A 24994-nucleotide genomic window follows, 5' to 3' on the forward strand; every position below is an offset into this window, starting at 1 on the left:
GAATTTCCCCAGAATATTATTCCAAAACTCATTACCGAATGGATATATGCAAAGTATATTGTTTTTAAGGTATTGATATTTACTATCTTTTGCATAGATCTAATAGCAAAACATGCTGAATTTAGTTTTGGGAGGTAATTTCTTTAATATGATTTTTCCAATGTAACACATGTTTAGGAGAAATCTTGATTCTGTGTCGTTTATGCCGTTTAATTTTATGTAAAATTCTTTAGTTTTCACTCTGACTTCAATTTGCTTTGATATAGAGCAAAGTAACTGACATAACCTTTGATAGTAGGCTGTTAATGAAGATTTTTTGTAGCAAATCTGGTGAAATATATTCTGAAGAAGTTTTAGTATTAAAGATAAAATTGGAAATTACCCAACATACAGCGAAGAAGTGAAGCAAATTAAAAAATATATATATATTAAAACCTTGGTTCCAGGCTCAACTCTGAGTAAGGTTAAATACTAGTTTTGTATTAAAACGGCTTTACCTTGGCATTAAAATTAATGTTATACTCACGAACGTATTCGGCACTAGTACAGAGAGATGCAGCGAAAAATTACCGCACTATGCAGGGGACATCGGGGAACAGATTGCCCGCAATCCATTGCTCGACTCATCACTAAAATTCCTGAGTGATGGGGATGGAATACGCGGATAGCGGTAGGCGTACGAAGTGTTTAATTGACGAGTGGAGTCACAAATAACTCAAATAATGTTCAATAACAAGTGTAGTAATGCAACACTACGTAATAACGTGTGCTCAACAAACACGTCCTCTGCATAGTGCGGTAACTTTACAATGCCTCTCTCTGTATATCTCAGCTTGGTACGTCGTTACTGATTTGGAAATCAGCTTTCTTTTCACGCTTTCTTTTCCTATAAAGTCTCATATTCTGAGCGACTGCTTCCTGTACACATGTTTATCTGTGCGTGACGTCACACGCTTGCAGTTGTTAAGGTTACTGCATGATGATCTCGGCATAGCAGTTACTTAAGTCAATCAGAAATGTTCCTAACTCCTAAATCGTAAGAGATGGATCAAAACGGATTAAATTTCTGAAGAGTCGCGTTTACTAACGCATTTTACTCGCAGTGTATCCTGATTCATCTTTTACGGTTCGGCCGTAGCAAGCGGTTGAAATCTGTAAAATTAGGAAGACTATTAACATGTTTTTAGTTATTTTTTAAACAATGAACAATTTTAATTTGAAAATAAAATAAATATCATTTTTTTAATGCATCAGTATTTATTCTTTCAATTACATATGACATCATTTGTAGATGCCCCGTAGTAACGGGACGAAGGAAGACGGAACTGTAGCCAGGGAGAAAGAAAACTATTTTGAAAAATATACAAAGAAGACCGTATCTTGCTATTGAAAATTTCTAGACGTTTATTTATGATAAATGGCAGCTCATTGACAGTAATACATTATTTGATATTTGTTTGATTAAGCATCTAATACAATATTTAGAGAGTTATAGGCTTTGTTAATTATTATATGAACATATTCATTTGTGGCAGATATTCCTGAACAAGCCAATGAGCGTGGATATGGAATGAATCTGTAATTTTGTGTCATAGGAATTAATTTCTCAGGTACAGAGACATTATTATGACGTGAGGCGAAAAAACGGCGGCCCGCTCCCTGTGCTGTCTGCGATGCGCGAGCTGTTAGAGGTGCGGCGCAGTAGATAGTCAGTCGCCGTATGGCATTCGCTGTAGTCACAAGTCGTGTTACAAAAGTCTTGATTCTTCAAGTGTACAAAGTTAGTGTATAAAGTTTAGTGATTATTGTGTATTTAGATAATGCCTACCAACAAATTTTCATTGCATGAACGTGTGTATATATACAGGGACATCATTTTATTTTTACTAACATTTCCTATATTAACCTGGCTATATCTTTGGATCAACGATTGAAAACCGGAAACACTGTTTGCTACCCCCTTCCACAACTGGAGTTCGATGATACTGGCGTAAAATACAAACAAATCACTTTACTAGGTATAGGAGGTAGAAAAGTAGTTCATCCATTTACGTAAACTAGGAAATATCATGCTTTTGAGTTTAATAATTTTCATTGGGTTTTTGTTGAATCAAAATACAGTACAGTATTAACAATAACTGTTTTTACTCACGAACTGAGCTGTCCATGCGGACGTATTCATTATGCAGTGTATATTATACTGTCTACAGCACATTAGCGTACACGATAGAGAATGAAGTTAAATTGAAAAATAATTGTAATATGGATATTTAAACACATTTTTGAAAATGGTGGCCGTTCATTTCGATACAGGCTCCAGTTCTAATGTGCATATTATCTTACTATAGACTACTGTACCTAATTCCAATTACCAGGTTCATACTTCGTATCAATAACTCATATTGAAATAATTCTGTACCTAATCTATAAAAGATTACCTTACATACTGTAAATTCAATCTTCATTTCTGGCCGATTCGAAAAGATAAAATTACTCAGACATGCTATATACTGTCCGTCCAAGTGGTTATGTCGCAGGGTTGTAGAAAGAGAGGAAATCACGTGACAGTTAATTACTTAACGAAGCCCTTGAGGCGAATAGAAGCAGGTGGGGGGAAACCGGGATGCGACGTAGGCAAATGGACGACAGTACCTGTGCGAAAATGATTCAATATTGAAAGCTCTTTCGTCACTGGAAAACGCGAACATATTTTTGGAACGTACTGTTTACTATGACCGTAAGGCTACTATGACTGTATATGCGGTCTTGGATCTGTGTGGAGGATGGTTGAACTTCATTAGTAGAAGGGGTGGGAGTGAAGTACATTCAAAAACTCAGGTACAATAAAAAATGAAGTAAAAATAAAATGATGTCCCTGTACAATACGTACATAAAAGGAAGAAGGCCGTATGCGAAAACAATAATTTCGAATAAAGTTTCCAAACAGACCTGTGTCTTCTGCCGAAACAATTAGAAGACTCGCTAAAAGATTTAAAGAAACAGGCTCAGTGAACAATCGAAATTCAAGCAGGAAACGTAGTGTTCTTACAGAAGAAAGATTAGATGAGGAGAAATCTAGACTATCAATGATGTGGAACTTCAGAGTGTTGTTCATTTGTTTATCAGAAGATGTCAGTTGTGTGTGGCGACAAATGGGGGCCATTTTCAGAACGACCGTAAGCATGTTAAGTCCAAATTATTGAATATTTATTGTTAGTACAGTGAAACCTGTTCAAGACGGAAGTGACATGGTCCTATTTTTTTTGTGGACAGGTTTTCGTGTTATTCAGGTGTGAAGTTAAAATGGAATATTTTATAATTTGTATAAATAAAAAACAAAATGGCATGCCGCAAATTGTAGGAATCACAAAATATTCCGTTTAACACTACTGACATTAAATTAGCTTCCTTTCGCTTATTTAATTGGTGAATGATCTTGATGAAAATCTCATTTCCTGTATAAATTTTATCGTAACTCACTCATTAAACACTATAAAGTTGATTAATTACACTAAATTTAATATCTAACCCTATACTATAATACTATACTGTATATCACAACATATTATTTAATTGGACTAGGAGTCATTCATTAGAAGCCTTGAATTCTGGATTATCTAATTCCTTTTCCAGTTCAAGGGTTTGCATTGCAGAATAGATCCAGAAATTGGCATGATCTTTGAAAGGGCAAGAAGAATCCACTCTCACAACAGTTAATTTATTTCCACATAACCAGTTGTTTTCTGTTTCCTTTTTATGTCACCATTATTGACCGCAAGCCACTCACTCATGATACGGCCTTTATTTCTGAAAGTGTTAAGTTACACCTGAGTTTTCCATTCCTAAATTGCAACATTATTTTCCATACGCTTCGTTTCTAATTTTCCTCGATAACTTTTACTTCATCAGTTAATGATAGTGCAAAATTTTTACGCAACTTTTTTTCAACACGAAATCACTAATAGGCTTGCGTTCTACCCAGCTACGAGAGTATACAGGGGTAACGCATTGAATTTCTTTGAAGGGCCTCGTCTACCTAGTCAATAGGGTAATAAAATTTATGACCACCGGGCCAACACACCCTCGTGCCCTCAAAAATTTTGCGAAGTAAAAATTGTTTTTATCTTAGTGACCTACGTATTTCGTACATTCCTTGAAAGCACATACTGTTTCAAAATATAGTTTACATTACAGTAGTGTGTCGAAAATATTATTTCCGTTTTGAACAGAAGCAGACAGTTTCCGTTTCCGTATTGGACAGTTTCCGTTTTATTCAGAAAAAATTACACATAATACATACGAATTTCGCCGGGACCAATAAATTGTTCCGAAATAGACAGGATTCCGGATTATTCAGGTTCCGATTTGAACAGGTTTCACTGTACTATTATGTGTTGTAAAAGTGCCGGAGGATTGGTTATGCGCTCGCCGGAAACCAAACTAGCAGTGGGCCGCGAGTCACCCGCCATTTTCTCGCATCACGTCATGATAATGTCTCTGTTCTTATGCAACAAAGACCTATACGCCACTATTTTCAAGAACCCAGGATCTTAATTTGTAGACGTCGGCATAGACGCCAGGATATCCTGGACGAGCGCAACCTTCACCCCATGATACGACTCCAATAAGGATGCCGTTAGAGACAACAGGCCCCCCTGAATCGCCTTGGCACGAGTCCTTCCCAGCTCTTCCGCCACAAAACATATTTTCTGATATCTTATTCGCTCCATACAGCCATTTGCATTCCCAGTGTGGAACCACGGGTATTTCCACTTTCAGCAAGGTATTCGCTAAATCTCCAGCTTCTTCTGTGGTACCCCATCCTGACACCACAATTATAGAACTGCTTTTTAATGGCGTCTTTGCTAAAGGAATTGGCTTCACCATGGGACCGATTTCAAATGGATTTTCAACCTGTAAACAGATATAACAACAGAATAACAACTTCTTTCATTGAAATTTCGATACAAACTATTATTGTCATAATAATAATAATAATAATAATAATAATAATAATAATAATAATAATAATAATTGTTATTATTATTAACTTGAAGCAAGTAAAGAGATAGGTTTGGAAGTAAATTCCGAAAAGACAAAGTATATGATTATGTCTCGTGACCAGAATATTGAACGAAATGGAACTATAAAAATTGGAGATTTATCCTTCGAAGAGGTGGAAAAATTCAAATATCTTGGAGCAACAGTAGCAAATATAAATGACACTCGGGAGGAAATTAAACTCAGAATAAATATGGGAAATGCGTGTTATTATTCGGTTGAGAAGCTTTTGGCATCAGTCTGCTCTCAAGAAAGCTGAAAGTAAGAGTTTATAAAACATTTATATTACCGGTTGTTCTGTATGGTTTTGAAACTTGGACTCTTACTTTCAGAGAGGAACTGAGGCTAAGGGTGTTCGAAAATAAGGTGCTTAGGAAAATATTTGGGGCTAAGAGGAATGACATTACAGTAGAGGAGAATGGAGAAGGTTACACAACGTAGTGCTGCACGCATTGTATTCTTCACCTAACATAATTAGGAATATTAAATCCAGACGTTTGAGATGAGCAGGGCATGTAGCACGTATGGGCGAATCCAGAAATGCATATACAGTAGAGTTTTAGTTGGGAGACCGGAGGGAAAAAGACCTTTCGGAAGGCCGAGACTTAGTTGGGAGGATAATATAAAAATGGATTTGAGGGAGGTAGGATATGATGGTAGAAACTGGATTAATCTTGCTCAGGATAGGGACTGATGGCGGGCTTATGTGAGGGCGGCAATGAACCTCCGGGTTCCTTAAAAGTCATAGTAAGTAAGTTTATTAACTTTAAGCAAGTAAAGAGATAGGTTTGGAAGTAAATCCCGAAAAAACAAAGCATATGATTATATCTCGTGACCAGAACATTGTACGAAATGGAAATATAAAAATTGGGAATTTATCCTTTGGAAAGGTGAAAAAGTTCAAATATCTTGGAGCAACAGTAACGAATATAAATGACACTCGGGAGGAAATTAAACGCAAAATAAATATGGAAAATGCATGTTATTATTCGGCTGAGAAGCTTTTGTCATCCAGTCTGCTCTCAAAAAACTTGCAAGTTAGAATTTATAAAACAATTATATTACCGGTTGTTCTGTATGGTTTTGAAACTTGGACTCTTACTTTGAGAGAGGAACTGAGGCTAAGGGTGTTTGAGAATAAAATGCTTAGGAAAATATTTGGAGCTAAGAGGGATGAAGTTACAGGAGAATGGAGATAGTTACACAACGTAGAACTGCAGGCATTGTATTCTTCACCGAACATAATTAGGAATATTAAATCCATACGTTTGAGATGAGCAGGGCATGTAGCACATATGGGCGAATCCAGAAATGCATATAGAGTGTTAGTTGGGAGGCCGAGGGAAAAAAAACCTTTGGGGAAACCGAGTCGTAGGTGGGAGGATAATATAAAAATGGATTTGAGGGAGGTGGGATACGACGGTAGAAACTGAATTAATCTTGCTCAGGATAGGAACCGATGACGGGCTTATACGAGGACGGCAATGAACCTCGGGGTTCTTTAAAAGCCATTTGTAAGTAAATAAGTATTATTATTACTATTATTAACAGATTTATTTAGTCATGAATGTTGCAAATACAATGCTGTGTATAAGGTTCTTACCTATTGAGATTGCGCATGTGTTGTGTGTTATTGTCACATTTTTTAAGCATAAAGGAGATATTTTATTTATTTTTCACGAAATATCTGAGAAATTTTCACCAAGAAACTCTGGGCGCTTCGTCTACCCTACCTCTACAGCAAAATCCCCTGTTAGTACAGCAACGTGCTCTTAAATCACGTCACACGCTAAGCAAGCCTCTCTCTTTGCACACACGTCGTTAGTACGCTTACTGAATGGGGTTGCTGTAAAGGTAAGCGTTCACTACATCGTATCGCACTCCTCGTACGAATCGCACGCAACGGATATTTTAGGTGCAGTGCGTTCACTGTAACGGATCTACCTCATCTCCTCATCGGAGTCCCTATCAGCTGTTTAAAACATGACGTCGTACGATATTGACATTACTGAGGTTAGGTCTATTAATTACGTCTGTTAGCGAATAAGAATTTGTAATTGCTTTATGCGTCTTAATTGAAGAGGAAGAAACGAAATAAATATTGGTTGCATAATATATTTGCAAGAAACGACTTGATTACTGTAATGGGAACGCCTCAAATTATATAATTCTTCGCAATTTTCTACACGCGAAATAAGTTTTCCGTCTTCCATTTTGGCGCGACACTGATTTATTAAAGAAGGCCATGATTGCACGCATCGGAAAAGTTGCTCATCCGAGAAACGTGGACGGATTTGGCGAGAGGCGATGCGTCCGATACGATGTACTGAACGCGGTGACAACAATTACAGCAAAGATAGTCTTTTTCCGAGCCGTGCGATTCGTCCGATGAGTGCGATACGATGTAGTGAACGCTTACCTTAAGAAGTCAGTTGTCATCGTGTTATCTGTGTTTACGGTACTACTGTGGTTAATATTTGTCTACAAGTGCCTATATTTGAATCTCAAGAAAACATCGCACAATTCAAAAAGAGGTTTCGTAACTGTGAGTATATGAAGTCATTAATTTGAAGAAATATTGTTTAATTACTGGAATAGAACAGCCGTTTGTGTGAAGAGAAAAATGGGAAATTCTTATGTGATTACGACAAGTTTAGTTTATCATAGAGTCTTGATAAATGTTAAATGGAGCTAGTAATAGTGAGGAAACGAATTTGAATCAGTTGTTTGTGCTTCTAAATAGCGAAGAAATTTATTTATATTTTAAATTGAGAACAAATACCGGTATTATTGCTTGTCGCTAAGAAGTTGAGAATGGTTCAGTATAGTACACCACCTGGAAAATTAGCAAGGAACATATTTATCACGAATTGTGGCTTATGTGCCATTAGAAACCCCGACCAAATACCTTACTATAATAATACCGGACAGCTGTATACTAGCAGCATTGACTGAGTGCGAAATATCGCGGACCTGACATCTAGCGGAACGGCGTGAAATTACGTCCACAAATACAAATAACAACATAGCGGGATTCGGACTATTGTTTAAAACGTGAGTTACTAATGTGGAATAATATATATGAAACACTTCAGAAATGTTGAATAGTATTTAATGTAAAATTATTGTCTTATTATCAAAGCTGCATATTATGAGAAATATTGCATACTTCATGTTACTTTCCGTAATTAATTGTTACATATTTTTTCTTTGGTTTAGTGAGACAAAATCAATTCTGACATTCAGAATGAATTTACAATAATGCTTTTGCTGACAACTGCAAAGATAAAATTGATAGTAATCTGATGCTTGTAATAATTAGTAAAGCCATGTGGTCAACAATAAAACGTAATTTGATAAAACCTTAAAATTTCCAATACATTTTAACTCCTATTCATTTATTAGGTCCAAATAGAAAAGCTAATTTGTATTTTTCTATCAACACAAAGACGAAGGATTCAGGCCTACTAAAGAATGTTGTTGACTCATATTATGATCCCTCGGAAATCGAAAGTATGATTTGGAGCAATTTGTAATGCCGTAATTTTGTAGCAATTATAAACAGCACATATACACCCTGACATTTTAACAGAGCACTAATTAATAAAAATATTAACTAGCCCAGCAACAATATACATTGCAGTTGATTACAGTTTGTTGCGCGAGTATCGCCACACCGGCCGCCTAGGTACCAGCACCAGCGCGCAGAACTGCTAGCTGTCCGATATTATTATAACACGGCCGAATTGATGTTCGCTAAGCGAAGGGAGCATCAAGTCGGCCGTGATTATAGTGAAGTATTTGCCTCGACCTTCGCGTGGCGAGTCCTTATATATTCGGTCGGTCACAGCCTACTGTTGTAAATGAAATCAATTGACAATAGGTATCTCAGTCATACCAACCTCATAAAATACCAGATGAAACAACGAAGTAATTAAATAATTAAAATACAATGAATTTGTCCATGGAGCATTCATTTTGGCGCAAGGATTATTCGTTTAACATGTTTATTAATTGCCATTGTATTCAAATAATTAAGGTAGGCCAGCGAATAGGGATTATAAAGAATGGACACTTCGCGTCGGTACATTTGAAGTAGCCGGACCGATTTCAATGGCCTTCAAGCCAGCTAGAGCGTCAGATTCTGCTTTCTCCCTAGAGTTGGCGCTGACATCACACCAGCTAGCAGTCGACACAGCGGAAATATAACACATATAATTAATACATCTAGGTACATTATGTACTCAAATAAAATAAATTGGATCCATTAAATAATAAATCCTTCATTAACTGTAATGTCTAGACCCTAGAGTTCCTTTATAATGAGAGTTCAGACGTTGACCCCAACAACAATTAAAATATGTAATGATTTGATAGCGCTGAAAATGGAAAAACAAAACTCTCATGAGAAGTAAAACCATATACCTATATTATATTATATTATAAAAATATTAAACGAATTTGATGCTTAATTTTATAATGTATTATATTATTTTATAATATAATTTATGATATCTGAAATATAAAATATTATTATTACAACTAGTTTGTCACTGAGAAATAAGGAAAAGCTGTTAACTTGAATTTATTTGAAGCAAAGCGTTACTGGATTATGCAATGAGGTAGGCGATGTTTGGATCCTGTGTCTCAACTCTATTCTCAATTATTATGTTAGCGTATGCTCGATTACACTACCTGTAGCGCTTGAAAGTGGAACTATCCGCTGGCGCACAGAAAAACAAAACACAGGAAAATTCGCTCAGTGTCCATTCTTTATAATCCCTATTCGCTGGGTAGGCTATTATAACACGTTCATTTGGTCCAGATAGTATTAGTTTTTGGTGCAAAGATAATTCGTTTTTCATGTTTCCTAATTTCGTTGGTATTTAAATAACTAAAATACGATTTTTGATCCAGGGAGCATATATTTTGGTGTAGGGATAATTCCTTTAACATGTTTATTAATTGTTATTGTATTCAAATAATTAAGATACGATCATTTGGTCCAGGAAGGATGCGTTTTTGGTGCAAGAATAATTTGTTTAACATATTTATAAATTAGTCTTGAATACATTCTTTAATAAATAACTCCAAACCAATATGAATATGACGTATATTGTGTATTAAGATAAATGTTTTTTTGGCCCCATTGCGCATCGTTGTTTACGTAAATAAATACAAATGAAAATTAATATGGCGCATAAACGTAGTTTTAAAAATAACAGGAAACAAACATGAATAATATTAATTAATATTAATCGTTCTTCATGATCTTTGGATAGAAAATAACTATAAAATATGTAAAAAATAGAAATTCCATGCCGGTAAGTGTATAATAAACAATAAGTACAACATCTAATAAGTAAGATCAAATGTGTACCTTGCGGAATAATGAATAAAATAGCTATTTATGCAACAAGTTTCGAAATGATAGCGTTTTAAACACGAGAAGTGAAGATTGTTCACCGATCCGAAGGGGAGGTGTACAACATTGCGAGTGCTTAAAACGCTAGTTTCGCACGTGTTTCATACAATTTTTTTAGACAGTGGACTGAAAATATATTTAGTAGAAAGTTTATGGAAATCTCTCAAATTAAAAATTAAAATGTTGAGGCTTGAATCTGCAAATGAACATTTGTCTATTTTTCAATTTCATTGCTTTCACAAAAACAAAACGAGAGACTATGTGCGTAGGAAAATATTTGTGGCTAGAGGGATGAAGTTACAGGAGAATGGAGGAAGTTACACAACGCAGAGCTGCACACATTGTATTCTTCACCTAATATAATTGTTGTTGTTCAGTCAACTGTCCGAAGACAGGTCTGAACCTCACAAGTGACACCAAGAAGGCACCACTTATGAGACAACTAGGCCAGGAGCTAATGGGGTAGAGTGGCCAGTTTCTTTTTCCCTCTAACACAATTTTATTAGGAACATTAAATCCAGACGTTTGACACAGACAGGGAATGTAGGACGTATGAGTGAATCCAGAAATGCGTGTAAATTGTTAATTGGGAGACCTGAGGGGAAAATACCTTTGGGGAGGTTGAGACATAGATGGGAGGATAATATTAAAATGAATTTGAGGGAGGTGGAATATGATAGTAGGGACTGGATTAATTTTGCTCAGTATAGGGACCGATGGCGGGCTTATGTGAGGGCAGCAATAAACTTCCGGATTCTCTAAAAGCCATTTGTAAGTAAATACTATAAATTACTATTGCTCCATGTCAAATAATAGTTTTTGCTCCATTTGCAGGCCTATTGTATTTTTGAACTAAGAGACATTGGGTGCTTTTTTTTTTATGAAAATAGTCGTCTTTTATTTATCGATTTATAGTGCCATTTTTGGTCAATTGAAAATACTCAGCTCTAATACAAACATAGGTCTAAGAATCGCCACGCTTTGTACACTTTAATCTATACGTTGAAGGTCTTATACTGCGTATTCAGTTCAAAGTGTGTCATGGCTCGCCGTATGCCGTCATGTGGCCAGCCGATGAGCCTAGAGAATTCAATCTTCCTACATTTCCGCAGAGGCGTATTACCTAAGTGCCAGAGAAGTTGCCTAGCAAGTACGGCGTTCATTCTGAAGAGTGCGTACCGATACGCACGGTAACGCCGGTAGTAGCAGGAATGTGAACTGTTTGGAAACACGTACTGAGGAGAGTTTTTTTCTTACTGTCGGGATATGGCGAGAGGGTTAAGACGATTACTTATGTATTTTTTGACATTAACTTGGACGGTCAACATGGACACGGAGCATTTGATTTGTGATGTGGAATGTTGCGGTACGCAACCGATTATAACAAATACCCTGCGTACGACTTGCCCGCGCAAAACATAGTTCGAAAGAGGTTATGGTAGCACACAGACCGTACAGGCCGCCATCTGTTGCTACGACGTTCAAGTTATACCGTACACTTCTCAAGTTCAGATTGAACGCCTTGAATAATAGGCAACTTATCTGACTGACATAAAAGGTGAAACTCGCTTCAAATCGCCGACTCACAACAGTGACGTCATGACACACGTTGAAATGAACACTCGGTATAGTGAGGGTATACTATAGCGCGTCGCTGTTATTTCCGGCGTGGCTCCTCTTCTTTGTTTACGTCTTAAGCTGGCAGCGTTGTTGCACATTCTATATACCTGCTTGCCGCCGAGCAGGCAGTATATTAACAGCTGTTTACTGAATATGACAGCAGTGGAAGTACATAACGTCATCAGCGGCCAATGACAAGACGCGCACGTTTAAATTTAGCCGAGCTGCAACGTGATTGGCTGCGGAAGAAACAGTGACGCGGCTAGAAGTTCTACGGCTGCGTGCAGTGGATGTCTATTGGAAGAACGTATGTTCATAGTTGTCTTGTATTTGACATAACAGTACACCGCGTATTAGTTTTGTACCGGAAATTATCTATACGATCAAATCTAATTAACAAGTAAAAATTACCTTCAGAAGAGCCATATCGCAGTCTAGATCTAAGTGTTTGCTGAAGTCGGCATGACTAACAACTTTGGAAACGTTGTGTGTAACACCACCTTCATTTAGCAGGTTGGTCCCAACTCTCACAAATAAATCATCTGGATCGCTCCTGCAAAACAAATATACTGCTTACTCTATCCCTTTTAAAACTGTTTTAAATAAATGTCTTTCATTTTGTTCAGAAAGAAATGGTTCTCCAGCTGATTAGGATTAAGAGGGCTGTTATAGGCCTACCAACTTCTCATTACCGACGAGAGATAAGGTCGCTGCTATCGCTACAAACAGGAAACATGCAACGAGCTCAGTAGTTCGGACTTCTGCCGTCGGTAATCGGAACTTGGCTGGCCTATACGCATTTATCAGGGAATTAGAATTTCACATTTTTAGCATATTGGATTGAATAATGGGTAATTTCCTAGAATCGATGGTAGTTGTGACGTCATTGATGATGTCTATGATGTCACGAACATATATTTATAACCTAATACAATGGCTATGTTGGATGAATATAATATACTTGCCATTTTCTTACTTCTTTTTATGAAAACATGTAATGTAATACCCTGCAATTTTTACAAATTTACACTTTATGGGGCTAAGCCCTCTTAACTCCCAAAAATTTATTGTACCAACTGAATTTTCATACCGTTATAGCAAACACAATATAATGAAATAAACATAAATGAGACAAAAGCAAAATTTTAGATTATTTTTACTTGGTTATTTAACAACGCTATATCAACTACTGAGCTATTTTTGGCGTCGATGGAATTGGTGATAGTGAGATGGTATTTTGGCGAGAAGAGGTCGGGGATTCGCCATAGATTACCTGACATTCGTCTTACGTTGGGGAAAGCCTCGGAACCAAGTAATCTGTTCTATTGTTTAGAGTGACCCTGTAGTGCGCGTAATTTGTTGTGATTGTGAGCAGGGTGTCTACTGAAGAACACGTGCCTTATTGTATAACCCCTGCATACTTACACTCATTTCCATTTGTGTGACTAAGAAAACGGTTGTTAGCCATCAGACTTCACCCTGATTAAATAGGGTGTCATCTAACATGTGTAAGTAATCGGTGATTGTGAATGATGCACAAAAAACATATTTTAACCACGGTTGCATTTTAACCGTGATTTCGTAACTCATGGTTGCTACGTTTTTAAACCGAGGTTGGTGCACATCCCATTAGTGTTCTAGAAGACGTAGTGTATGGTTACAGCAGAGTTTAGAGTTACGTTTAATACTTCAGTGTGCATGTTTTCGCTAACAAGTTCTCTGTCACTGGGTCATATTGATTTACAGTGGTGTGTTTAATTGTATCAGTAAACGGAAATAGTTATTTAACCATTCGAATTTGTACCTAAGTTGATACGAAATTTTTCATTCAAGACAGCTTAAAATCATATCCTAAAATTATGACATTTCTTTCGTAAATCACTCTGTGTATCGGCAGTGTACAAAGCAAGAAAGTCGGCCTCGTAGCGTAGTTGGTACAGTGCTGGCCTTCTATGCTCGAGGTTACGGGTTCGATCCCGGTCCAGGTCGATGGCATTTAAGTGTGTTTAAATGTGACAGACTCATGTCAGTAGATTTACTGGCATGTAAATGAACTCCTGCGGGACAAAATTCCGGGAAACCGGCGACGATGATATAACCTCTATAGTTGCGAGCGTCGTTAAATAAACCATAATTCAATTTTTATAAAGCAAGAAACCCACCCATCGACACAATGCGCAGCAGTAAGGACCCAGTCCATGCTGATGATGGACCCTCCGCAGAAGTGTGTCCCCTGAAACAGTAACAATATTACTATTAGCACATAAATGTGTTCATGTCGTTCCATCATATCGTTCATATATTACATAAAGAAAAATTTATCATAATAAATGTTCCAGCTGTGTAAAAACCATCAGCCTTCAGGGTGGAATAGACTGGTTTGTGAGTCTTCATAAAATATTACCAGTATTATAGGTCTGCGTCGATCGGGTTTAGTCGGACCTGATTTCGTGTGCTAGCAATTAGAACTAAGTAGTTACTTTTCGACAATACTGTGACAATGGGTGATGTGAATAAAGTTGAGTATGCTCACAAAACTCGCATATATTGGAGTTCTGCTCAGTTTGGTGTGAATAAAAATGTTATCGGATATCTTCGACTCACTGCTGAATCTTTGATCCTGAGTCAGAGGCAGAGATGTTCGGTCGGCGAGTCGACTAAGTCTACTTCGCGTGAATAAAGTCCAACTCGCACTCGCTTTATTGAGCTCTAACTCGGAGTTTTCTAAGTCACCTCAGTAGGTGAGATGGCTCGGTATGAAAATACATAGAGGGAGCAGCGTTTTCTGTATTTGTATTTGCTTTGTATTTGTATACTGGTTGAGAGGAAGAGAACTAGGGACCGTATTCTGGCCCAAGGTGTACGGAGATTAAGTTAGTTGTTCATGCACTATATTCACGTGACGTTACGTTTGCCGTATGCCAGAAGTACAATCAGACAACACTTACATCTTGTTAGTGTTTCAGTTGACGTTCTGTTCATGATTCAGAACTAGATCTCCAGACTGTTCACAAGGCATTATAGTGATAAAGATTATATTACGATAACCTCTACTACAATTTATATTATTTATTCATTTATTTAATTGATTTCTTTTTACTGGCAGAGTTAAAGCCATGAGGCCTTCTTTTCCTCCACTAAACCAGTATAAAACATATAGCAAATATAAATAACAATACAGAAAAAAATGGAATAATAATAAAAATAATAGAAATGATGATGATAATAATAATAATAATAATAATAATAATAATAATAATAATAATATTACGAGCAAAATGTAGATGTGTTTAGTAACATGTAATTCTAAGAGTTACACAATTACAATTTGGTAATAAATTAGATATTTTGGACGAAAGGAAAGATTGACGCAATGAAGGAAGATTTATATATTAAAATAAAAATCGCATTCTACAAATGAAATGTTTGAAGAAAGATCATATTCTAGAGACGAAAAGCAGTCCTTTTATAATCGACCTTTGACAGTAGTCTATGTCTGACAGCCGCTTTATACTATATACATTAAAATACGTTATTTAAATTTAAATTATGTTTTATTAAAGACGCTCGCAACTACCGAGATTATATCAGCGTCGCCGGAATTTTGTCCCACAGGACTTCTTTTACATGGCATTAGTAGGGTTGACATGAGTAGGGTTCCCAGACGTCCCGTAAAATAAGGGATCTTCCCATTTTTCGCTAATGCGTCCCGTTGTCTCGAGAAAAATCTTCGGAACAGCTTTCCGTCTCGTATTTTAGAGTTCTAAACTGAGAAAAAACGGAAAAGTTACAATGTCTATTCTACAGTATATTACAAATTACAAAAATCGCACTTCATCATTGCAGGTGACTGTAGATGAACTATTATCAAACAATATTATTGCGAGTTATTAATTTCTCAAGGCGAGTGATGGCAACACCAAACGTTTAGATGAAGTCTGGGTGTATTTTTTAAAAGTACTGAAGGAGAACGCTCAAATTTGAAGAGGGTAGTGGAGTTCATTTTGTGTATCCCTGGAACAAATGAGTGCGTCGGAAGATTATTTTCTCGCATGAACGCTCTATAGACTGATGAGAAAAATAAATTATCTGTAAGAACAGTAAAATCAATGCTTGTTGTAAAATCATTCTTCAGTGAGGATTGTGTTTGCTTTTCATGACATGATTCTTCAAAATAAACAGTTATTAAGAGAAATTAATTCTTCAGAGAAATATTGCAAGGCCAAACCGGATTGATTTATAATAATATTGTCACGTGAGTAGAGTATTTTGTAGTTATTTCTGTATTAACTTAATAGAAGCAGTTTGAAGGGAACTTACATAAAGAAGCTTAAACTTAATGCAAATATGCTCCCTAAGAATTTTGTTTAATATTTGTTTACTTACTCTTAGTTAGTAAAGTGTTTGTGTAGTAAATTTTACTATATACACTTTGAAAGATTGGCATTTTGATGGGTGTGCATACTAAACTTACTCACAGTCAGTGGAAACTGATAAGTGTCCCGTACTTTTTTCAAATATGTCTGGCAACCCTAGACATGAGTCTGTTGCATTTAAGCACACTTAAATGCCATCGATCTGGGCCGGGATCGAACCCGCAACCTCGGACACAGAAGGCTAGCACTATACAGATTGCGCCATCCAGGGCGACAATACGCTATTGAAAGTAGTCGATGACTGACAGCTCCTTTACACTATGGGCACTGGAATACGCTATTTTTAATATTTACACTATTAAAAAGTATGTAGGTTTACATTGATCAAACATTTTTACACTATTATACACTATTTACAAAATAAGTAGGCTATAGTAATAGTACATGAAATACCTTGCATTACAGTTCACAACACTGAGCAAAATAGTGTAATAATATTTTATCAATGTAAGCCTACATTTTTATGATAGTGGAAATAGTAAAAAATAACGTGTTCTAGTGCACATAGTGTAAATAATTTAAACTGTAAATATTGGTGTAATTGTTTAAGTGGTCCGTTTTTGTTCTGCCCAACTTGACCAAACAGGAGTCGCGTGAACGCCATTCAAGTACTTCGCTTGCATAAGCACGCTAGTCGTCCATTTAAATAAAAACTCTAGTAATACTTGATCTTGCAGCCTCGTGGGACAAAGTACGATCTCTACTTATGACCTTAACCCTTTGCAGCACAAATTAATTTTTTATGTTTTTCATGTCATGGGTCATAACTAAGCTTAGATCAATTTTTTTTTTCAACATTTTAAGTCTGCACAAAATTTTAAAACACAAATGGCACCTCTACGTATACTAAAGAGGTGGCTCCTTGGTAGAATATCCGTGCCATAAAATTTAGAAAGAAAGAAAACGGTGGTTGTTCAGAACAACCCCTATGCTGCAAAGGGTTAATACTGCCAGTAAAAATAAATCTAACTTCTATGAAATTGATGATAGATTGTATTTCAGATGAGTCGGAGGGTTTGCTATCGGATTACCGAAAATTTGCCGTACAGTTGGGAAAATCTTCGGAAGAAATCAAAGCAGACAATCGGTCCATGCAAGATTCGAAACCACGCCCGAGCGCAGAGCCGGATCGGTAATCCAAGTCGATGCTACTCGAGCTAAACCGATAATGTCATTTATTAGTAATAATGGAAATAGAAAAGAATTAAAGTTTTCCAAGTGTTTTTAATACTTACACGGTATCGTCTTCCCAGTGATACCTGTAATGTAAACAGAAAGAAACATTTATTCGGTTATAAAATGAAGTATGCGCTGTAGAAATGTTGTACGTACAAAAATCGAAGACTCACCATGCTACAACATATCTAGTAATACTAAAATCAAATTAAAAAAAAAATAATTTCCCTGAGCGTGTAACTACAGAGTGCTTCAAGTCAGATATCCCACTTATTACGTAGATATATTACTTTACTAAATAAAAAAAAAACATTAACTTAGCCAAATGTAAATGAGCGGATACCTCTGGAAAAATAACATAGTTACAAGATGTGCTGGAAATGTCTCCCCCCCCCCCCTGGATACACAGTCTTGCCCGTTTCATCACGTCAGATATACGCCTCAACATGTCTACGCCGATATTGCTTACTTGGGCTGTGCTTTGTCCGGAGATCCTGGATGGTTCGTGGTCTGTTTCTGTACATTCTTTCCTTGAGTTAGCCCCACAGAAAATAATCCGTTGACGTCAAGTCTGGTGACCTTAGAGACAACAAAACTTTAAAGATAACACGATCCTCGAAGAAGCAGCTGATATATACCATGAATTAATTAAAGGTGTGGCATGTGGTGCCATCCTGTTGAAAATATTCCTGCGTAAGTTCGTTGACGTATAGCTGCTCTATGAAGTCCGTGAATTTTTTTTACACATCAATATTTATAGTCTCTTTAAAGAAAATTGGGAAAATTGGCCCAATGATCCTGTGACCGTATTTTCTGACTCCCAAATCCGCGTGTTTTGGGAATTTACATATCCTGAGAGATGAATGATTATGTGACAAGAATGAACATTACAACGATGTATAGAAGGCAATCTACCATCTGCCGATATGCAATGAAACTCCTGATTTCGTGTGTCTATCATTTAATGTATTTAGAATTTAAAAATCATCTTTGGACGCAAAGTTATAGCTAATTAAAAAGTGGCATATCCTACTGAAACACTCCGTATAAAGCCAGAACAATAAACAGTTGTTGAGTGTGATTTCACGGAGCGAAATTTAGGTTTTGTATAGTATCAAAGTTGGTAATATTTTGTAGCTATACATTGTCTTCATTATTATATTATAAGGCAAGAAAAGAGAAAAATCTGAAAGTTAGAATTTATAAAACAGTTATATTACCGGTTCTTCTGTATGGTTGTGAAACTTGGACTCTCACTCTGAGAGAGGAACATAGGTTAAGGGTGTTTGAGAATAAGGCGCTTAGGAAAATATTTGGGGCTAAGCGGGATGAAGTTACAGGAGAATGGAGAAAGTTGCACAACGCAGAACTGCACGCATTGTATTCTTCACCTAACATAATTAGGAACATTAAATCCAGACGTTTGAGATGGGCAGGGCATGTAGCACGTATGGGCGAATCCAGAAATGCATATAGAGTGTTAGTTGGTTGACCGGAGGGAAAAAGACCTTTAGGGAGGCCGAGACGTAGATGGGAGGATAGTATTAAAATGGATTTGAGGGAGGTGGGATATGATGATAGAGACTGGATTAATCTTGCACAGGATAGGGACCAATGGCGGGCTTATGTGAGGGCGGCAATGAACCTTCGGGTTCCTTAAAAGCCATTTGTAAGTAAGTAAGGCAAGAAAAGAGAGACTTATCTGTTGAATATATTACAAGATTACTCCTCAGGAAGATCCAACCCACTGGACCTAGGAAATAGGACCGTTTTCTTGTCGTTTTTTATTTTTATGTTGGGGAAGTCATGTAATCCAAACTATTGTACACTAGCTTCAAAGATATCTGACTTAACAACTTTCTGATCATGAAAGCGACCTTTCTAACAGCGCACAATAGAAGTCAAAATTTCATCACAATCTAATGATTGTAAAAAGCACAATGTTTGGCGGGAAACCGCTGATATTGTCAAGTATGAGAATAATGTATGCCTGTACTTAATCTGCATAACCATTTTCTTCAACACGTTTTTATCCGTCCCAATAATGATGTCACCTATTGAGAACTAGCGGAACTATTTCAAAGTTTGTAAATTTGTTATATCTTTGGTTCTGACTTACCTCGCGCTGATCGATAATTTGTTCGTGTAAGTGTGGTTGCTTTAGTTACTACTTCTATGAATAGATGGCAAAGATACTGTCAGTGTCGCCAGTGAGATATGCAGGACATGTAGCACGTATGGGCGAATATAAACATGGATATGAAGGATTCAAAGTCATAGTGGGCCAAGCGCCATTTATTAAAAACGGAGAAAGCTAGAGTTAACTGAATACCATAGTTTAATGAAAATTGACATATAATTTAGTTTTAATGTGTATACTTTATATTACTTGATATATGTTTCCATTGAATTATGGTAATAACTTCATTTTAACCCTTGTTTTCTATGGTTTTAGTAAATGGCGCTTAGCCCACTATGGTTCTGAACTCTTCATATAGAAGTTGGTAGGCCGAAAGGAAAAATACCTTTGGAGAGGCCGAGATGTAAATGGGAGGATAATATTAAAATGGATTTGAGGGAGATGAGATATGATGGTAGGGACTGGATTAATCTTGCTCATGATAGGAACCGATGGTGGGCTTATGTGAGGGCGACAATGAACTTCCTGTTTCTCTAAAAGCCATTTGTAAATAAGTAAGGTCAATGAAATAAAGATTCAGATTATATTATGTTAATTTTCTAATAATATTTTAAACTTGATTATGATGAAATTGCGATCTCGAAGAATTAAAGCTTTCCCTACTTACCTGATATGGAAAGTCAAGGATCTTGGCATCACTTCCTCCCACTATAGGCCTTCTTGACAAATGTGATGGTAGTTTATGACGTTTAAGTGCTGAAATGAAATATTTACTATAATTTCATGTAGAAAAACAAAAGAATATGCATAAGTGCGTTAGTAAAATTTAAAACATGAAATTTATTTTGTAAAGTTTGAAAGAATCAGTTCCTTGACATAAGAACTTTGGATATTACAAGACGTGAGGAATCTAACATTAGATTAAAAAGTCGGTATTCCCGTTTTTCCCTCATCAACAATCTCCACACCTTTTCTTTCGTCATCATTTTCACTTCGAAAAATAGGGTATCTCCTGTGATACGTGATGGCGAATCGACCGTCCGCAATGGATGTTCCTCGGGGTTTCTTCAATGATTGGTAGATGGCAGTGGTGGTGAGTTCTAGATGGCTCGTGAATTCGTATGCAGAAGCACTGAAGCTCCCACAGGATCTGTCCTTGGAATGGATTATGAGGTTATATTATGCAAATTAGATTTGCATAATACTACTAGGTTCAAAAAGTTCCCGGAATTTTACTACCATTTTTCGTATTAATATATAACAAGGGATATTATACATTTGTTTTGTTGGTAACATTCATGATGTCATTTCCTTAAAGTTTGTTGATAATGGCAATTATTGGTTTTGAGTTGTAGGCAATTGTTTATCATAGTGTTTTGTTTGTTCGTCGCATTTTGTAATTATGTCCACAGAGCAAAGTACAAACATCAAGTTCTGTGTTTTGCTGGGGACATGATCAGTATGGCTGATGAAGATGGTGATTTCTTAAACAAAATGAAACTGGTGCTACTTGTACGACCCAGTCCCTAAACGACAGTCATCTGAGTGGAAATCGAAAACATCTCCTCGGAAGCAAAAATTTCCTAGGGACACTTCCAAAAGCAAAGTTATTTTAAATGTTATGTTTTATTTAACGACGCTCGCAACTGCAGAGGTTATATCAGCATCGCCGGATGTGCCGGAATTTTGTCCCGCAGGAGTTCTTTCACATGCCAGTAAATCTACTGACATGAGCCTGTCGCATTTAAGCACACTTAAAGCAAAGTTATGTTGGAAGTTTTCTTCGACTCTCAGGGTCTCATGCACCATGAGTTCATTCCAGAAGGTCGTACTGTAACGAAAGAATTGTACGTAGAAACCCTCCGTCGCCTCTGGGACGCAGTGAGAAGGAAACGTCCAGAAAAGTGAGTAGAAAACAACTGGTTCCTTATGCATGACAATGCACCTGCTCATCGCGCAATTATTGTAAAGAATTTTCTTGCCAGGCACAACATAACTGCTTTGGATCACCCACCATACTCTCCTGATCTCTCACCACCTGATTACTTTCTGTTTCCCCGTCTGAAAAGTCATCTGAAAGGACGGAGATTCAATGCTGAAGAGGTTATCGCAAACGCGACGAGAGCACTAAGACGGGTTTCACAAAATGGCTTCCAGGCCTGCTTCCAGGAACTCTACACGCGTTGGCAAAAGTGTGTTGTTGCGGAAGGCAACTATTTTGAAGGGAATGCTGTAGAATAGTGTTTAAGGTACGTTGTTTCTATGATGCTAGCAAATTCCGGGAACTTTTTGAACCTAGTATGTATATACGTTACTGTAGACACGTTATCAGAAAACCAAAAGTCCAAGTGAGTCTCTGGCTCTCGTCAGCCCACGCGAGTTGTGTGGATATAAAGGGAAAAATTGAGACAGTGTCGGGTTGAGTTCCTGGGTAGCTCAGTTGGTAGAGCGCTGGTAAATTCAACCAGAAGTCCCGGGATCTATACCCGGAACAATTTTTCCCTTGAAATTATTCAAATCTGCTTTACAGGGAGCTTTACCTGAAAAACTAGATTTGCATATTTAAACTGTATTTGGTCCACATAAAATACTCTAATTTTATACACTTCAGTTTGTTTTGTACACAGAACATAATAGTATTTTTCAAGAGTTTTGTTGTAAAGATGAGTATTTTTACTGGACCAAATATACAGCACATATAAAGTGAAAATAATTATTTTACCACTGAGCTCACTGGAGCTGAGTTGTTTTAAAAAGTATCGCGAAATGGCGTACCTGCGCTCATAATTTACCCATATTATTTTCTTAAAATAATATTTATGTACCACATTAATTTTCATTTTTTATTTACATAAAGAATAATACACAACGGAGCGAGTTGGCTCAGACTGTAGAATTTGAAACTCGCATTCGAGAGATCACAGGTTCAAACTCTGTGGCCGTTCAATCTGACTGGGGTTTTTCATGGTTTCCCTTAATCATAAAGGCAAATGTCAGATTGGAAATTTACATGCCATCATTCATCACCGCCTCAATTACCAATACGTTAAACATTAAATAAAATCTATAATCAGTTACGAGAACACAAGCCATCTACAACACATAATAGAAACAGAAACTCAACAATAGTAAAAACGGCCTACTGGTATACCTACACATTCTAAACACGCTACATACCACAGATGTTAAAGCTTGTATAAATAAACTTAACAAAGAAAAAAAAGATGGACAGTGAGGTTGACATAAAAAATTATCTTCGTACACAATACACTCTATATTGACTTTAATTTGGAGTTATTTATTAAAGGATGCAGTCAAGACTAATTTAGAAAAATGTTAACCTTGCACCAAAAACGTATGTTCTCCGAACCAAATTATCCTATTTTAATTATTTGCATATAATAACAATTAAGATACATGTTAAAGGAAGTATCATTGCAGGAAATGAGTGCTGTCTGGACAAAATGAGCGTATTTTAATTGTTTAAATACAATTTCAATTAAGTAACATATTAAACAATTTATCCTTCTATCAAAAACAAATGTTCCCTGGACCAAATATTCTATTTTAATTATGTAATTACTTTACATTTATTTCTAACAAATGTAGCGAAGCGCACGGGTATGGCTAGTATATGAATAAATGAGTAAGTAAGTCATTGAATAGATAAATATGTGGATAAATAAGTAAATGGATAAGTAACTAAATGAATTTATTAAGTGAATGGATAAGTAAGTGAATGGACAAGTAAGTAAATGGATAAATAATTAAATTAATAAGTAAGTAAATACATAAATAAGTAAATTAATAAGTAAATGGATAAATAATTAAATTAACAAATAGGAGTAAATGCATAAATAAGTAAATTAATAAGTAAATGGATAAATAATTAAATTAATAAGTAACTGGATAAATAATTAAATTAATAAGTAACCGAATAAATAATTAAATTAATAAGTAAGTAAATGAATAAATAAGTAAATTAATAAGTAAGTAAAGGGATAAGTAAGGAAATTAATAAATAAGTGAATGGATAAGTAAGTAAATAAACAGCTGAACAAATAAATAAAGAAAAAATGAACAAATAAATAAACGAAAAAAAAAAAACAAATAAATAAAGAAATAAATAACTAAATAAGAAAGTTAGGAAGTAAGAAAAAATCACAATGAAAGTACTTTTCTGTGATTTGGAGTACTTTACTTATGTTGTTCATTTCAAGATTGATTAAATCTTAGTCATAATGAGTGTATCTCAACCCCGACACAACATATCCGTTTTTTCTTTGTATGTTTAAACGAATGAGATTTCATGCTTCATGTTAGATTTCAAATGTTATCTCTATGCTGTCTATGAAAAAGCCGAATTGCACAAACAAATGAAGTTTATTTGCTATACTGTATTGTGCGTTCAAAAGAAGGGCTGTATCAAAAGTAGGTACCGGTAGTGCTATCTGTTTATTATGTCCAACTAGCAACTAATGTATTACGCAACTTGACCTTTTTTATATGACCTGTTGTTTTACACGGTTTTTATTGCAGATTGTAGACACTAGTGGGATATTTTTCCTTAACACGAAATATACATAATATATTGAAACCTATTTTGAAAACAACTGTAGTTTTTCTTAAGTATGTGGCATTAATAGCCATTTATTTCTGTGTATAATTAGTTTCTTTAATTACTTACCATCAGTGTTAGTAGCAAGTAGTGATATGGCGAGAAAATATACAGACCACATTGTGGAGCAGAACACTTGCATACTAAACACAGTTTATATCTTAGACTGGTTTTTATAGAACATTCTTTGCGAGTGAGGTCAGAGGTTATCCTGGAGAAAAATAACTTGTGCTCCAATAACACACTAGTCTGTTGGTGATTACAATACTAAATAAAGCATTTTTGTCTACGTGCAAGATAGTTAAAGATCTTACGTCTGCTATAAAATTAATAATCACCCTATGTTTCCTAGTTCAATAATAAATAGGCTTACAAATGGAGCAAAAACTATTATTTTGCTGTGGAACAATAGTAATTTATAGTATTTACTTACTTATGGCTTTTAGAGAAACCGGCGGTTCATTGCCGCACTCAAATAAGCTCTCCATCGGTCCCTATCTTGAGCCCCTAGTATCACA

The 24994-nt window shown here is 36.1% G+C and overlaps 1 protein-coding gene across 1 annotated transcript; it reads right to left on the minus strand.

Annotated features, from left to right (window-relative positions):
* Positions 1 to 1380: 1380 nt before the first annotated feature.
* Positions 1381 to 24621, minus strand: LOC138696087 (trypsin-7-like). Its single transcript, XM_069820620.1, has 6 exons — positions 24546 to 24621; positions 20526 to 20614; positions 17778 to 17801; positions 14269 to 14339; positions 12518 to 12659; positions 1381 to 4914 (listed from the first exon to the last, which is right to left on the minus strand). The coding sequence occupies exons 1-6, from the start codon at positions 24616 to 24618 to the stop codon at positions 4519 to 4521; spliced, it is 795 nt and encodes a 264-aa protein (XP_069676721.1). The 5' UTR covers positions 24619 to 24621; the 3' UTR covers positions 1381 to 4518.
* Positions 24622 to 24994: the final 373 nt, after the last annotated feature.

The sequence above is a fragment of the Periplaneta americana genome, chromosome 1 (genome assembly GCF_040183065.1).
Source record: "Periplaneta americana isolate PAMFEO1 chromosome 1, P.americana_PAMFEO1_priV1, whole genome shotgun sequence".
Taxonomy (NCBI): domain Eukaryota; kingdom Metazoa; phylum Arthropoda; class Insecta; order Blattodea; family Blattidae; genus Periplaneta; species Periplaneta americana.

Excerpts from the sequence above, each read along its gene's own strand:
- LOC138696087 (XM_069820620.1), bottom strand. The coding sequence starts at position 24,618 with ATGCAAGTGTTCTGCTCCACAATGTGGTCTGTATATTTTCTCGCCATA. Across the intron at positions 20,615-24,545 it reads ACTTGCTACTAACACTGATG|CACTTAAACGTCATAAACTA; the intron begins GTAAGTAATTAA and ends ATTTCATTTCAG. Across the intron at positions 4,915-12,517 it reads GCGATATGGCTCTTCTGAAG|GTTGAAAATCCATTTGAAAT; the intron begins GTAATTTTTACT and ends ATCTGTTTACAG.